The sequence below is a fragment of the Moschus berezovskii genome, chromosome 3 (genome assembly GCF_049115385.1).
Source record: "Moschus berezovskii isolate FMDL1 chromosome 3, NW_MosBer_1.0, whole genome shotgun sequence".
Taxonomy (NCBI): domain Eukaryota; kingdom Metazoa; phylum Chordata; class Mammalia; order Artiodactyla; family Moschidae; genus Moschus; species Moschus berezovskii.
In genome coordinates, this window is record NC_142462.1 from 104,338,921 (window position 1) to 104,356,061 (window position 17,141).

General features: G+C 41.3%; 1 protein-coding gene across 2 annotated transcripts in view; it reads right to left on the bottom strand.

Annotated features, from left to right (window-relative positions):
• The window catches only part of COPG2 (coat protein complex I subunit gamma 2), a 167,039-nt gene that overhangs the window by 141,164 nt on the left and 8,734 nt on the right, over nucleotides 1-17,141 (bottom strand). For both annotated transcript variants that reach the window (XM_055421272.2, XM_088834668.1), the window contains exon 5: nucleotides 567-646. In XM_055421272.2, the coding sequence (XP_055277247.2) occupies nucleotides 567-646 (80 nt within the window). The remainder of the gene's footprint in view (nucleotides 1-566; nucleotides 647-17,141) is intronic.

A 17,141-nucleotide genomic window follows, 5' to 3' on the forward strand; every position in this document is an offset into this window, starting at 1 on the left:
GGTTTTTTTTTTTAGTTTAAATAATTTGAATTTAAAAAGCACAAAAAAATATTGTAACTCATTCTTAAATTTTTAATTTACATTTTTTGGTTACTAGTGAGAATGACTAAAGATATTCAGATTCTTTATATTAGTTATTTTATTAATTATCACATGGAGATAACTTTTGAAATATGAGTTCTTTATATATTATAGATATTAGTCTTCTGATGTACTCATTATATTTTATTTCATAAAACAACTATAATATAAAATTTTAAATTTTTAAATAATATTTTATTTCAGTGCATCATTTACTTTTTAGTTTTGTTTAATGACATTATGATTCTAAATGTAATCAATCTATTAGAATTAGCCTTCGTGACTTCTTTTTTTGCTTTATCAGACAGGGATGGTTTTCACAGGATGACAACCATATTTTAGAAAAGAATTCTCTTTGACATTATATTCTTTTTTAAATTCTTATTGCTTTCTTACAGTCAAAATGTAAAATTAATAGAAAGAGAACAACAAATACTCCACTAAATATGTAAGTATCCCGTACTAGGTTTCAACTATTCACATACCTGCTTGTAACAATTATCACATCCTCAGAGATGGTAGCCATTTCTTTGATGGTAAGGTAGCACATTCTTCTCAATGTTTGCTAAAAAATTATTTATAAAAGGCAACAGGTTATTCATAAGGAAATGGTTTTTTAAACTGTTTAAATGAGGACCCCAAATAGATATACTTACAAAATTATTCTTGAAAAGATTATCATCTACCCAAAAAGTCCTTTTAAAAATGTCTGGGTGAGGGGACTTCTGTGGCATTCCAGTGGTTAAAACACCATGTTCCCAATGCTGGGGGCCTGGGTTTAATCCCTAGTCAGGTAACTAAGATCCTGCATGCTGCAGGGTGTAGCCACAAAAGAGAGAGACAGAGAAATGCCTAGATGAGAAAATGTTCAGAATTCTACTATTTCCTAAACACAAATAACTGATACACTAAGAGTGGAAAACATCTAGATGAAAATACAAACATTCAATTAATTATATGGGTCTTTATACAGAAACACCCACACTGTGACTCTGACAGTGAGTCCAAAGACAGGTTTTTCAGGGAGCTAAAGGCTTGCCCTAGAAAAATAATTTTTTCGTTCTTTAAAAATACATACAGAGACATGCAGACTCTGTGTTTTCCTCAGTTTAGCATATTTTTCCTTAAGGCGTTTGTAGTTGTATAATTAACTTCTATTTTCAATTATCAAGATTTCTACATGGATCAGATCAGATCAGATCAGTCGCTCAGTCGTGTCCGACTCTCCGCGACCCCATGAATCACAGCACGCCAGGCCTCCCTGTCCATCACCAACTCCCGGAGTACACTCATGTCCACAGAGTCGGTGATGCCATCCAGCCATCTCATTCTCCGTCGTCCCCTTCTCCTCCCGCCCTCAACCTTTCCCAGCATCAGAGTCTTTTCCAGTGAGTCAACTCGTCGCATGAGGTGGCCAAAGTATTGCAGTTTCAGCTTTAGCATCAGTCCCTCCAATGAACATCCAGGATTGATCTCCTTTAGAATGGACTGGTTGGATCTCCTTGCAGTATAAGGGACTCTCATGGATACCTGGATCCAAAGTCAGTGTTACACTAACAATAATGAAGTTCTGCCCACGCTTTCTCCTCACCTGGATCTCCAGTTGTACTTATAAACATTCACACTCAATGCTAGAAGGAGTGGCTCCTCTCGCCTGTCTTGCCTCCTTCTTTATCAGGTAACTTCAAATTTCTTATGGGTAGTGAAACTCAAATACCTCGGACGCCGCTCGAGTCCGAGCTGTACAAAGGATCTGCTGGAGACTACTGAGCCCGTGAAGGAACAGACAGAACAGAGTGAAGATTTTCATGGTGATTAAGCACAGAAAAAAATCACCCCAGAAAGAGAAAGGCAGGATGGGGCAGATGAATGAGGCAAACCACATGCATCGGAAGCTACTATGAGAAGAAAGCAAAAAATGAGAGTCAAAATTTCAGAGCAAAAGAAAATGCACACTCCCTTGTAATAAAAATCTACCATGAAGCAGAATAAAACTAGAGCTATGAAAAAATTAACTAAAGCACAAAAAACTGAGGCTTAACACTGTTAGTCACTGGGGAAATACAAATTATAGCCATGTTTCAGGTATCACATCACACCTACCAAAATGGCTAAAATTTAAAAAGAGTGATAATACAGTGTTGACAAAGATGTGCTTTTAACAAGTAAAATATATGACCTAAACAAATACACAGAAATGCTGAATAAAATAGGAACAAAAAGATTTTAATATGAAGCCAAAGGCAAAGGACATTCACAGGTGCAAAAAATGGAAAAATAAGTAACTCACAGCCACAGAAGTACAAGCTCAGGGTCTTGCATAGGATAAAGTATCTACAGTCTATAAAGGATGGAATTCTAAAAGGTATATTCTTCAGGCACAGGGAAACTATTCGAGGTAATAATTCAGAAATACAGCAAGGAGGAAGAGTTAAAAAAAAAGTGGTAAACAGTAACAAGACAGTGTGATATTGGCAAAAGAATGGACAAATACATCAATGCAACAGAAAAGACAACCAGGAAATTTACTCACATAAATACAGTCAACTGATCTTTGACAAAGAAACAAAGGCAACACAATGGAGAGAAAATAGTTTCTTCAACAAATGGTGCCAGAACTGGATATCCACAAGCCAAGAAGTTGAATCTAGATGCAAACCTTACACTCTCTTCACAAAATTACCTCAAAAGCAATCACAAACCTACATGTAAAATGCAGAACAATAAAGTTCCTAGTAGAATACATAGAAGGAAACCGAGATGATGTTTATTTAGTATGGTGATGGTTTTTTAGATACAACCCCAAAGGCAAGATCCATGAAAGAAATAATTGATAGGTCAGCCTTTAATACAATTAAACACTTCTGCTCTGTAAGACAGTGTCAAGAGCATGAGAAGATAACACAGACTAGGAAAAATATTTACAGAACACGTAACTGAGAAAAGATTATCCAAAATACACCCAAAAAAGCCTCTTTAGAGTCAAAACAAGAAAACATCATATTAAAATGGACCGAAGATTTTAGCAGGTAACTACACTTAAAAAATAAAACAGATGGCAAGTAAGTATATGAAAAGATGCTGAATATTATATTCATCAGGGAAAGTTAAATTATTAATAAAACAAGGTATGACAACACTACTGACAGAATGGTCAAAATCAGGAACACCAACACCACCAAATGTTGACAAGGCTGGGGAGTCACAGGATCTCTCATTCACTGTTGGTGAATAAAAATCGCACAGCCTCTTTGGAAGACAGTTTGACAGTTTCTTACAAAAACAAACATACACGTAACATGTGATCCAGCAATTGCTCACTTTGACATTTATTCACAGGAGTTGAAAACTTATGTCCACATAGAAACCTGACTTTATACCAGCTTTATTCATAATTGCCAAAATTGGAAGTAATCAAGAGGTCCTTTAGTAAGTGAATGGATAAACTATGGGACATCCAAACAACAGAAAGTGATTCAGTGCTAAAAGGAAATGAACTAGCAAGTCATGAAAAAACAGAAAGGAAACTTAAATACATATTACTAAGTAAAAGAAACCAATATGAAAATACTACATGCTGTAATGATTCCAATTACATGATAAAAAGCTAAGAAAAGAGAAGTGAAAGGCAAAGGAGAAAGGGAAAGATACATACAACTGAATGTAGAGTTTCAGAGAATAACAAGGAGAGACAGAACACCTTCTTAATCAACAATGCAAAGAAAGAGAAGAAAAACAATAGAATGGGGAAGACTAGAGATCACTTCAAGAAAACTGGAGATACCAAGGGAACATTTCATGCAAAGATGGGCACAATAAAAGAAACGGCAAGGACCTAACAAAAGCAAAAGAGATTAAGAAGAGGTGGCAAGAACAAACAGAAGAACTATACAAAAGAGGACTTAATGACCTGGATAACCACAATGGTGTGGTCACTCACCTTGAGCCAGATAATTCTGGATTGTAAAGGCAAGTGGGCCTTAGAAGTGCCACTATTAACTAAGCTAGTAGAGGTGACAGAATTCCAGCTTAGCTATTTCAAATTTTAAAAGATGCTGCTGCTAAAGTGTTGCACACAATATGACAGCATATATGGAAAATTCAACAATGGTCACGGGACTGGAAAAGGTAGGTTTCATTCCAATACCAGAGAAGGGCAATGCCAAAGAATGTTCAAACTACTATACAATTGCGCTTATTTCACATGTTAGCATGTAATGCTCAAAAATCCTCCAAGCTAGGTTTGAAAACTATGTGAACCAAGAACTTTCAGTTGTACAAGCTGGATTTAGAAAAGGCAGAGGAACCAGATATCTAATTGCTAACATCCACTGGATCATAGAAAAAGCAAAGGAATTCCAGAAAAACATCTGCTTCACTGACTACACCAAAGCCTTTGGCTATGTAGATCACCGCAAACCATGGAAAATTCTTAAAGAGATGGGAATACCAGACCACCTTAGTCTCCTGAGAAACCTGTATGCGGGTCTAGAACAACAGTTTGAACCAGACATGGAACAACTGACTGGTTCCAAATGGGGAAATGAGTATGTCAAGGCTGTGTACTGTCACCCTGCTCATTTAACTTCTATGCAGAGTGTTGTTGTTGTTCAGTCACTCAGTCATGTCCAATCTCTGCAACTCCATGGACTGCAGCACACCAGGCTTCCCTATCCCTCACCATCTCCAGAACTTGCTCAATCTCATGTCCATTGAGTCAGTGATGCCATCCAACCATCTTGTCCTCTGTCATCCCCTTCTCTTCCTGCTTTCAATCTTTCTCAGCATCAGGGTCTTTTCTAATGAGTCAGCTCTTCACATCAGGTGGTCAAAGTATTGGAGTTTCAGCTTCAACATCAGTCCTACCAATGAACACCCAGGACTGATCTCCTTTAGAATGGACTGGTTGGATTTCCTTGCAGTCCAAGGGACTCTCAAGAGTCTTCTCCAACACCACAGTTCAAAAGCATCAATACTTTGGCGTTCAGCCTTCTTTATGGTCCAACTCTCACATCCGTACATGACTACTGGAAAAACCATAGCTTTTACCAGGCAGCTGCATGGCGCTGGAGCGGCGGCTGTGCGGCGCTGGAGTGGCAGCCTGCCGAGAGGAAATACCCCACGTCCAAGGTCAGAAGCGGTGGCCATGAGGAGATACCCCAGGACCAAAGCCAGGAGCGGCAGCTGCGCTTTGCTGGACCGGCAGTGTAGAGATACCCCGTGTCCAAGGTCAGAGAAATCCCAGTAAGATGGTAGATGCTGGAGCGGCTGGGAGATACCCCACATCCAAGGGCAGAGGAGAAGGCCCAGCAAGACAGTAGGAGGGGCGTATTTGCATTTAGAATCAAACCCCATTCCCTCCAGAGACGCTCAGAGGGCTCAAACAAACCTTGTGCACACCAGGGCCCAGGGACGCAACAGAGACTGAGACAGAACTGTGTTTGAGTGTCTCCTGTGGAGGTATGGGTCGTCAGTGGACTGCCGCAGGGACAGGGGCTCTGGGTGCAGCAGACTTGGGTATGGCATAAGCCCTCTTGGAGGAGGTCGCCATTAACCCCACCATAGAGCTGCGTATGGCATAAGCCCTCTTGGAGGAGGTCGCCATTAACCCCACCATAGAGCTGCCAGAACTTACACAAGACTGGGAAATAGACTCTTGGAGGGCACAACGGAACCTTATGCACCAGGACCCAATAGAAAAGAGTAGTGACCCTACAGGTAACTGTCCGGATTTGCCTGTGGGTGTCTGGGAGTCTCTGGTGTAGGCTTGGGTTGGTGGTGGCCTGCTGCAGGATTGGGGGCACTAAGTGTAGTAGTACACGCCTGGGATCTTTCAAGGGAGTTCACCATTATCTTCATTACCTCCACCATAGTTTACCCCCAGGTAAACAGCAGGGAGGGAACACAGGTCCACCCATCAACAGAAAATTGGATTAAAGATTTACTGAGCATGACCCCCTCAGTCAGTCTCTCCCATCAGGAAGCTTCCATAAGCCTCTTATCCTTCTCCACCAGAGGGCAGACAGACTGAAAACCACAATCACAGAAAACTAATCTGATCACATGGACCATAGCCTTGTCTAACTCAATGAAACTATGAGCCATGCCACGTAGGGCCACCCAAGACAGACGGGTCATGGTGGAGAGTTCTGACAAAATGTGGTCCACTGGAGAAGGGAATGGCAAACCACTTCAGTATATTCTTGCCTTGAGAACCCCATGAACAGTATGAAAAAGAAAAAAGATAGGACACTGAAAGATGAACTCCCCAGGTCTGGAGAAATAACTCCAGAAAGAATGAAGAGATGGAGCCAAAGCAAAAACAACACCCAGTTGTGGATGTGACTGGTGATGGAAGCAAGGTCCAATGCTGTAAAGAGCAATATTGCATAGGAACCTGGAATGTTAGGTCCATGAATCAAGAAAAATTGGAAGTGGTCAAACAAGAGATGGCAAGAGTGAACGTTGACATTCTAGGAATCAGCAAACTACGATGGACTGGAATGGGTGAATTTAACACAGATGACCATTATATCTACTACTGTGGGCTAGAATCCCTTAGAAGACATGGAGTAGCCATCATAGTCAACAAGAGAGTCTGAAATGCAGTATTGGATGCAATCTCAAAAACGACAGAATGATCTGTATTCGTTTCCAAGGCAAAACATTCAATATCATGGTAATCCAAGTCCATGCCCCAACCAGTAATGCTGAAGAAAAGCTGAACAGTTCTATGAAGACCTTCTAGAACTAACACCCAAAAAAGATGTCCTTTTCATTATAGGGGACTGGAATGCAAAAGTGGGAAGTCAAGAAACACCTGGAGTAACAGGCAAATTTGGCCGTGGAGTATAGAATGAAGCAGGGCAAAGGTCATAGCAAACACTCTCTTCCAACAACACAAGAGAACACTCTACACCTGGAAATCACCAGATGGTCAATACCAAAATCAGACTGATTATATTCTTTGCAGCCAAAGATGGAGAAGCTCTATAAAGTCAGCAAAAACAAGACTGGGAACTGACTGTGCTTCATATCATGAAAACTCCTTATTGCCAAATTCAGACTTAAATAGAAGAAAGTAGGGAAAACTACTAGACCATTCAGGTATGACCTAAATCAAATCCCTAACAATTATAAAGTGGAGGTAAGAAATAGATTTAAGGGACTAAATCTGAAAGACAGAGTGCCTGATGAACTATGGATGGAGGTTCGTGACACTGTACAGGAGACAGGGACCAAGACCATCCCCAAGAAAAAGAAAAGCAAAAAAGCAAAGTGGTTGTCTGAGGAGGCCTTACAAATAGCTGTGAAAAGAAGAGAAGCAAAAAGCAAAGGAGAAAGGGAAAGATATATCCATTTGAATGCAGAATTCCAAAGAACAGCAAGGAGAGATAAGAAAGGATTCCTCAGCAATCAATGCAAAGAAATAGAGGAAAACAACAGAATGGGAAAGACTAAAGACCTCTTCAAGAAAATCAGAGATACCAAAGGAACATTTCAAGCAAAGATGGGCACAATAAAGGACAGAAATGGTAGGGACCTAACAGAAATAAGATATTAAGAAGAGGTGGCAAGAATACACAGGAGAACTGTACAAAAAGGTTTTCATGACCCAGATAATCACGATAGTATAATTACTCACCTAGAGCCAGACAACCTGGAATGCGAAGTCAAGTGGGCCTTAGGAAGCATCACTATGAACAAAGCTAGTGGAGGTGATGGAATTCCAGTTGAGCTATTTCAAATCCTAAAAGATGCTGCTGTGAAAGTGCTGCACTCGATATGCCAGCAAATTTGGAAAACTCAGCAGTGGCCACAGGACTGGAAAAGGTCAGTTTTCACTCCAATCCCAAAGAAAGGTAATGCCAAAGAAAGCTCAAACTACTGCCCAATTGCACTCATCTCACACGCTAACAACATAATGCTCTAAATTCTCCAAGCCAGGCTTCAACAATATGTGAACTGTGAACTTCCAGATGTTCAAGCAGGTTTTAGAAAAGGCAGAGGAGCCAGAGATCAAATTGCCAACATCTGCTGGATTATCAAAAGAGCAAGAGAGTTCCAGAAAAACATCTATTTCTCCTTTATTGACTATGCCAAAGCCTTTGACTGTGTGGATCACAATAAGTGGAAAATTCTGAAAGAGATGGGAATACTAGACCACCTGACCTGCCTCCTGAGAAATCTGTATTCAGGTTTGGAAGCAACAGCTAGAACTGGACATGGAACAACAGATTGGTTCCAAATAGAAAAAGAAGTACATCAAGGCTGTATACTGTTACCCTACTTATTTAACTTATATTCAGAGTACATCATGAGAAACGCTTGGCTGGATGAAGCACAAGCTGGAATCAAGATTTCTGGGAGAAATATCAAAAACCTCAGATATGCAGATGACACCACCCTTACGGCAGAAAGTGAAGAAGAACTAAAGAGCTTCTTGATGAAGGTGAAAGAGGAGAGTGAAAAAGTTGGCTTAAAGCTCAACATTCAGAAAACAAAAGATCATGGCATCAGGTCCCATCACTTCACAGCAAATAGAAGGATAAACAGTGGAAACAGTGACAGACTTTATTTTGGGGGGCTCCAAAATCACTGCAGATGGTGACTGCAGCCATGAAATTAAAAGACACTTACTTCTTGGAAGAAAAGTTATGACCAACCTAGACAGTATATTAAAAAGCAGAGACATTACTTTGCCAAAAAAGGTCCATCTAGTCAAGGCTATGGTTTGTCCAGTATTCATGTATGGATATGAGAGCTGGACTCTAAAGAAAGCTGAGCACCAAAGAATAGATGTTTTTGAACTGTGGTGTTGGAGAAGACTCTTGAGAGTCCCGTGGACTGCAAGGAGATCCAACCAGTCAATCCTAAAGGAAATCAGTCCTGAGTATTCATTGGAAGGACTGAAACTCGAATACTTTGGCCACCTGATGCAAAGAGCTGACTCATTTGAAAAGACCCTGCTAGCACGTAAAATGAGTGCAATTGTGTGGTAGTCTGAACATTCTTTGGCATTGCCCTTCTTTGGGACTGGAATGTAAACTGACCTTTTCCAGTCCTGTGGCCCCTGCTGAGTTTTCCATATTTGCTGGCATATTGAGTGCAGCACTTTAACAGCATCATCTTTTAGGATTTGAAATTGCTAAGCTGGAATACCATCACCTCCACTAGCTTTGTTCACAGTGATGCTTCCTAAGGCCCAGTTGACGTCTCACTCTAAAATGTCTGGCTCTAGGTGAGTGATCACACCTTCGTGGTTGTCTGGGCCATTAAGATCTTTTTTGTATAGTTCTTCTGTGTATTCTGCTGAGTACATCATGTGAAATCAAGACTGCTGCGAGAAGTATCAACTTCGGATATGCAGATAATACCATTTTAATTGTGGAAAGCAAAGAGGAACTAAAGAGCCTCTTGATGTGGGTGAAAGAGGAAAGTTAAAAAGCTGGCTTAAAACTCAACATTCGAAAACCTAAGGATATGGCATCTGGTTCTATCACTTCATGGCAAATAGACGGGGAAACCGTGGCAGATTTTATTTTCTTGGTCTCCAGAATCACTGTGGACAGTTACTGTAGCCACAAAAGACACTTGTTCCTTGAAAGAAAAGCTATGACAAACTTAGTGTGTTAAAAAAGCAGAGACCTCACTCTGCCGAAAAAGTTTCATATATTCAAAGCTATGGTTTTTCCAGTAGTCATGTATGGATGTGAGAGTAGGACCATAAAGAAGTCTGAGCGCCAACGAATTGATGCTTCGAAACTGTGGTGCCGGAGAAGACTCTTCAGGGTCTCTTTGATAGCATGGAGATCAAACCAGTTAATCCTAAAGGAAATCAACCCTAAAATTTCATTGGAAGGACTGATGCTGAAGCTGAAGCTCCAACACTTAGGCCACATGATGTAAAGAGCCAACTCACTGGAAAAGACCCTGATGCAAGATTTAGGACAGGAGCAGAAGGGGATGACAGAGGTTGATATGGTTGGATGGCATCACCAACTCAATGGACATGCGTTTGAACAAACTCTGGGAGACAGTGAGGCACAGGAAGCCCGGCACGCTGAAGTCCATGGGGTTGCAGAGTTGGAGACAACTGAGCTGCTGAACAACTGACAACCCCTAATCTGAGACCTGTAATCTGCCCCAAGAAAATGAACTAGTATAAGCATTGGTTTTTCTTCATATCATAATCTTGGAATTTTTGTTAATCTAATATCAGGAAAACTACAGTGTGGGATATATATATATATATATATATACACACACATATATACTATTTTCTACGCATTTTTGGTATCAGGGAAAATCTAGCCCCTTCATCACGGTTACAAACAGAACAGACATGTGCCTCTTTTTTTTTTTTTTTTAAAGTCTTGTGGCTTGCAGGATCTTAGTTCCCCAACCAGGGATTAAACTTGGACCCTCAGCTGTGAAAATGGAGAGTACGAACCACTGGACCACCAGAGGAGTCCCAGAAATGTCTTAATATCAAAAAACATATGGTGCATCATCGAGTTACTCTTTTAAAAAAATATTTATTTATTTGGCTGCTCTGGGTCTTCACTGCTGCACATGGGCTCTCTCTAGGTATGGGCAGCAGGGACACTCTCCTGTTGCAGTGCACAACCTTCTCATTTTGGTGGTTCCTCCTGTTGTGGAGCAGGGGCTCTAAGGCAAGCAGGCTTCAGAAGTTGTGGCAAGTGGGCTTAGTTGCCTTGCAGCATGTAGGAACTTTCTACCAGGGATCGAACCCATGTCCCCTGCACTGGTAGGTAGATTCTTAACCATTGGATCACCGGGGAAGACCTGTCCAGTTACTCTTTTATTATTGATTTCCAACATTAACCCAAGATAATGAGACTTTGTTTTTTTGGGCTCCAAAATCACTGCAGATGCTGATTGCAGCCAGGAAATTAAAAGACGCTTGCTCCTTGGAAGGAAAGTTATGACCAACCTTGATAGTATATTAAAAAGCAGAGACATTACTTTGCCAACCAAGGTCCGTCTAGTCAAGGCAATGGCTTTTCCCGTGGTCATGTATGGATGTGAGAGTTGGACTGTGAAGAAGGCTGATCGCCGAAGAGTCGATGCTTTCGAACTGTGGTGTTGGAGAAGACTCTTGAGAGTCCCTTATACTGCAAGGAGATCCAACCAGTCCATTCTAAAGGCGATCAATCCTGGATGTTCATTGGAGGGACTGATGCTAAAGCTGAAACTGCAATACTTTGGCCACCTCATGCGACGAGTTGACTCACTGGAAAAGACTCTGATGCTAGGAAAGGTTGGGGGTGGGAGGAGAAGGGGACGACGGAGAATGAGATGGCTGGATGGCATCACCGACTCTGTGGACATGAGTTTGAGTGTACTCCGGGAGTTGGTGATGGACAGGGAGGCCTGGCGTGCTGTGATTCATGGGGTCGCGGAGAGTCGGACACGACTGAGCGACTGAACTGAACTGAACTGAATGAGAACACAAGATACATAATTTCATTCATTTGGAATTTGTTCTGTTTTATTTTATGGCTCAGTGTACAGTTAATTTCTGTAAATGTTCTGTTATTCATTTACATTTAATGCAATAATGATATATTTGGGTCTATATCTACCACCTTATTATATACTTTCTGCTTGTTCTGCTTGACCTACTACAATATCAAAGTGAGAAAAGAAGTATCAAGAGATTCTACACACGCTTTAAAGAATAAAAAAATATTAAGAACAGCTTTAGCCAGTGAAGTTCAACAACGTAAACGAAATGGAGAAATTCCTTGAAAGACACAAACTACCAGAGATCACTCAAGAAGACAAATAATCTGAATAATACCATCTGTTTCCTTTTAAAATTATTATCAAAAACCTTACCACAGGGCAGATGCTTTCAATAGTGAATTCCAACAAACATTTGAGGAAAAATTAATAGTGATTCTACAGGACTTCCCTGGTGGTCCAGCCAGTATTTAGGAGTCCGCCTGCCAATGCAGAGGATGCGGGTTCAGTCTCTGGTCTGCGAAGATTCCACATGCCTTGCGGTAACTAAGTCTGTAAGCCACAACTACTGAACCAAAGTGCTGCAACTACTGAAGCGTCTTCACCGAGAGCCTGTGCTCTGCAACAAGAGAAGCTACTGCAATGAGAAGCCTGTGCACTGCAACGAGGAGTAATCCCCGCTTCCCACAACTAGAGAAAGTCTGAGCACAGCAATGAAGACCCAGTGCAACCAAAAATAAATATATATATGTAAGAATAATAATGATTCTACAAAACTCTGCAAGAGAGGAGAAGAGGAAGTAATACTTATCAATTCATTTTATGAAGCCAGCATTACCCAAATACAAAATCCAAACAAAAACATAAGAAAAAATTACAGATAAATGTTATTTCACAACCACATACTCAAAATTAATACCAAATTTTGAGTTCTGACAGAAAACAAAGATTTTATATTTTCCAGGAAAACAAATAAATGCATCTTACCATATTAATAAACTAAAAAAGACCATAATAATTCAATAGATACAGAAAAAACATTTAACAAATTCAACACCCAGCTACAGAAAAACAAAAAAAACCCTCCTAGCAAACTAAGAAGAGAAAACAACTTCCTCAACCTGATAAAGGTCACCTATGAAAAACTTAGGGGCTCCCCAGGTGGTGCAGTGGTAAAGAATCTGCCTGCCAAAGCAGGAGATGCAGGAGACGTGGGTTTGATCCCCTGGTTTGGGAAGGTCTCTTGGAGTAGGAAATGAAAACCTGCTACTGTATTCTTGCCTGGAAAATTCCATGGACAAAGGAGCCTGGTGGGTTGCAGTCCGTGGGGTCGCAAAGAATCAAACAAGACTGAAAACTAAGCACACACACACATGAAAAACTTAAGAGCTAGCATCACATTTAATGCTGAAAGATTAAACACCTTCCCTCTAAGATCAGGAACAAAACAAGGATATCCTCTACCACCACTTCCATTTCACACTGTATCATACTACAAGAAGATATCAAGGTAAGAAAAACAAAAATCATTCAGACTGAAAAAAGTAAATCCTAAGGAATCCCCCAAAATATGCTAGAAGGAATAAATCTAACAAAATCACAGGAAACAGATCAATATACAAAAATCTATTTAATTTCTATAGAGTACCTAAAATAATACAAATGCAATAGTATAAAAACATTAACTACTTCAGGGATAAATTTCACAAAATATGTTTAAGACTTTTGTGCTGAAAGCTATAATACTGGTGACAGAAATTAGAGACTTGGATAAAGGGAAATATATACCATGGCTATGGAATAGAAAACTCAATAATGTAATGTGAATTCTCCTCAAACTGATCTTTTTGTAAAATTTTATTGAAATAGTTTAGCAAAGTGATCTTTAGAGTCAATGCAATCATCATCAACATTCTAGCAGGCCTTTTTTTTTTTTAAATAGAAGTAGATAAGCTGATTCTGGTGGCTCAGATAGTAGAGTCTGCCTGCAATGCAGGAGACCCATATTCGACCCCTGAGTCAGGAAGATCCCTTGGAGAAGGAAATGGCTACCCACTCCAGTATTCTTGCCTGGAAAATCCCATGCACAGAGGAGGCTGGCAGGATACCATCCATGGGGTCACAAAGAGTTGGACATGAGTGAGCGGCTTTCACATACATATACAAAGCTGATTCTTAAAATGAATATAGGAATACAAAGAACTTACAAGAGCCAAAACAATTCTTTAAAAGAAATTGACTGATGGCCAAGAAGCACATGAAAAGTTGCTCAACAGCATTAATTATTAGAGAAATGTAAATCAAAACTACAATGAGGTATCACCTCACACCAATCAGAATGGCCATCATCAAAAAACCTACAAAGAATAAATGCTGGAGAAAATGAAAGTGAAGCCGTGCGACCCCGTGGACTATAACTCCTCCATCCATGGGATTCTCCAGGCAAGAATACTGGAGCGGGTTGCCATTTCCTTCTCAAGGGGATCTTCCCGAACAAGGGATCGAACCTGGGTCTAATGCATAGAAGGCAGACGCTTTACCCTCTGAGCCACCAGGAAAGCCCCGAAATGCTCAAGAAGATGTAGATCAAAGGGAACCTTCTTGCACTGTTGGTGGGAATGTAAATTGATATAGCCACTATGGACAACAGTATACAGATTCCTTTAAAAACTAAAAATAGAACTACCATATGACCCAGCAATCCCACTACTGGACATATGCCCTAAGAAAACCATAACTGAAAAAGACGTGTATCCTAAAGTTCACAGCAGCACTATTTACAACAGCTAGGATATGGAAGCAACCTAGATGCCCATCAACAGATGAATGGGGAAGATGTGGTACACACACACTCAGACACACACACACACATACACACACACACACACAATGGAATACTACTCAGTCATAAAAAAGAATGAATTTGAGTAAGTTCTAGTGCAATGAATGAACCCAGAGCCTGTTTATACAGAGTGAGGTAAGTCAGAAAGAGAAAAACAAATAGCATATATTAATGCACATAATGCTTATGGACAACAGAGAATGAGATGGCTGGATGGCATCACCGACTTGATGGACATGAGTTTGAGTGAACTCCGGGAGTTGGTGATGGACAGGGAGGCCTGGCATGCTGTGATTCATGGGGTCGCAAAGAGTCGGACACGACTGAGCGACTGAACTGAACTGAACTGAATGCATTGATGCTTTTGAACTGTGGTGTTGGAGAAGACTCTTGAAAGTCCCTTGGACTGCAAGGAGATCCAACCAGTCTATCCTAAAGGAGATCAGTCCTGGGTGTTCACTGGAAGGACTGATGTTGAAGTTGAAACTCCAATACTTGGGCCACATTATGCGAAGAACTGACTCATTGGAAAAGACCCTAATGCTGGGAAAGACTGAGGGCAGGAGAAGGGGACGACAGAGGATGAGGTGGTTGGATGGCATCACTGACTCAAAGGACATGGGTTTGGGAGGACTCCGGGAGTTGTTGATGGACAGGGAGGCCTGGTGTGCTGCTGTTCATGGGGTCGCAAAGAGTCGGGACACGACTGAGCAACTGAACTGACTGAATTGAATGCGTATAGATGGAATATAGAAAAATGGTATCAATGAACCTATTTGAGGGAAGGAATGGAGACACAGATGAAGGAAGGCAGCTTGTGACACAGTGGGAGGATGCGAAAATGGGACGAATGGAGAAAGTAGCACAGACATATATACATTACCATGTGTAAAATAGATAGCTGGTAAGAAGTTGCTCTATAACACACGGAATCCAGCCAGGGATTCTGTGATGATCTAGAGGGGTAAGATGGGAGGAGGGGAGGGAGGCTCAAGAGGGAGGTGATCTATATGTAAATTATAGCTGATCTGCATTGATGTCTTGAGAAACCTGCATGCAGGTCAGGAAGCAACAGTCAGAACTGTACATGGAACAGCCGACTGGTTCCAAATAGGAAAAGGAATGCGTCAAGGCTGTATATTGTCACCTTGCTTATTTAACTTATATGCAGAGTACATCATGAGGAACGCTGGGCTGGAAGAAGCACAAGCTGGTATCAAGATTGCTGGGAGAAATATCAGTAATCTCAGATATGCAGATGACACTACCCTTATGGCAGAAAGTGAAGAGGAACTCAAAAGCCTCTTGATGAAAGTGAAAGAGGAGAGTGAAAAGGTTGGCTTGAAGCTCAACATTCAGAAAACAAAGATCATGGCATCTGGTCCCATCACTTCACGGGAAATAGGTGGAAAAACAGTGGAAACAGTGTCAGACTTTATTTTTTGGGGCTCCAAAATCACTGCAGATGCTGACTGCAGCCATGAAATTAAAAGACGCTTACTGCTTGGAAGGAAAGTTATGATCAACCTTGATAATATATTGAAAAGCAGAGACATTACTTTGCCAACAAAGGTCCGTCTAGTCAAGGCTATGGTCTTTCCCGTGGTCATGTATGGATGTGAGAGTTGGACTGTGAAGAAAGCTGATCGCCGAAGAATTGATGCTTTTGAACTGTGGTGTTGGAGAAGACTCTTGAGAGTCCCTTGTACCGCAAGGAGATCCAACCAATCCATTCTAAGGGAGATCGATCCTGGGTGTTCATTGGAAGGACTGATGCTAAAGTTGAAACTGCAATACTTTGGCCACCTCATGCGACGAGTTGACTCACTGGAAAAGACACTGATGCTGGGAAAGGTTGGGGGCGGGAGGAGAAGGGGACGGCCGAGAATCAGATGGCTGGATGGTATCACCGACTCTATGGACATGAGTTTGAGTGAACTCAGGGAGTTGGTGATGGATAGGGAGGCCTGGCGTGCTGTGATTCATGGGGTCGTGGAGAGTTGGACACGACTGAGCGACTGAACTGAGAAACCATCACAACACCATAAAGCAATTTTCCTCCAATTAAAAAAAAATTTAAGTTAAAAATTTTGAAAAAGAAAAAAATAATAAAATAGGAAAATATGCACTGCTGCTGCTAAGTCACTTCAGTCGTGTCCGACTCTGTGTGACCCCATAGACGGAAGCCCACCAGGCTCCCCCGTCCCTGGGATTCTCCAGGCAAGAACACTGGAGTGGGTTGCCATTTCCTTCTCCAATGTGTGAAAGTGAAAAGTGAAAGTAAAGTCACTCAGTCTTGTCCGACCCTTAGCGACCCCACGGACTGCAGCCTACCAGGCTGCTCCATCCACGGGATTTTCTAGGCAAGAGTACTGGAGTGGCTTGCCATTGCCTTCTCCGAAAATATGCACTACCTGATTTAAAACGAACTATAAAGCTACAGTAGGACTTCATTGGTGGCTCAGTGGATAAGAATCTGCCTGCCAAAGCAGGGCACACAGGTTTGATCCCTTGTCCAGGAAGATTCCATATGCCTCGGAGAAACTAAGCTCATGAGCCACAACAACGAAGCCCACGCTCTAGAGCCCAAGAGCCACAACTACTGAGCCCACATGCTACAACTACTGCAGCCTGTGAACTCTAGGGTCCATGAGCCACAACTACTAAGCCCGCATGTCCTAGAGCTGTATTCCACAAGAGGAAGCCACCGCAATAAGAAGCCCATACA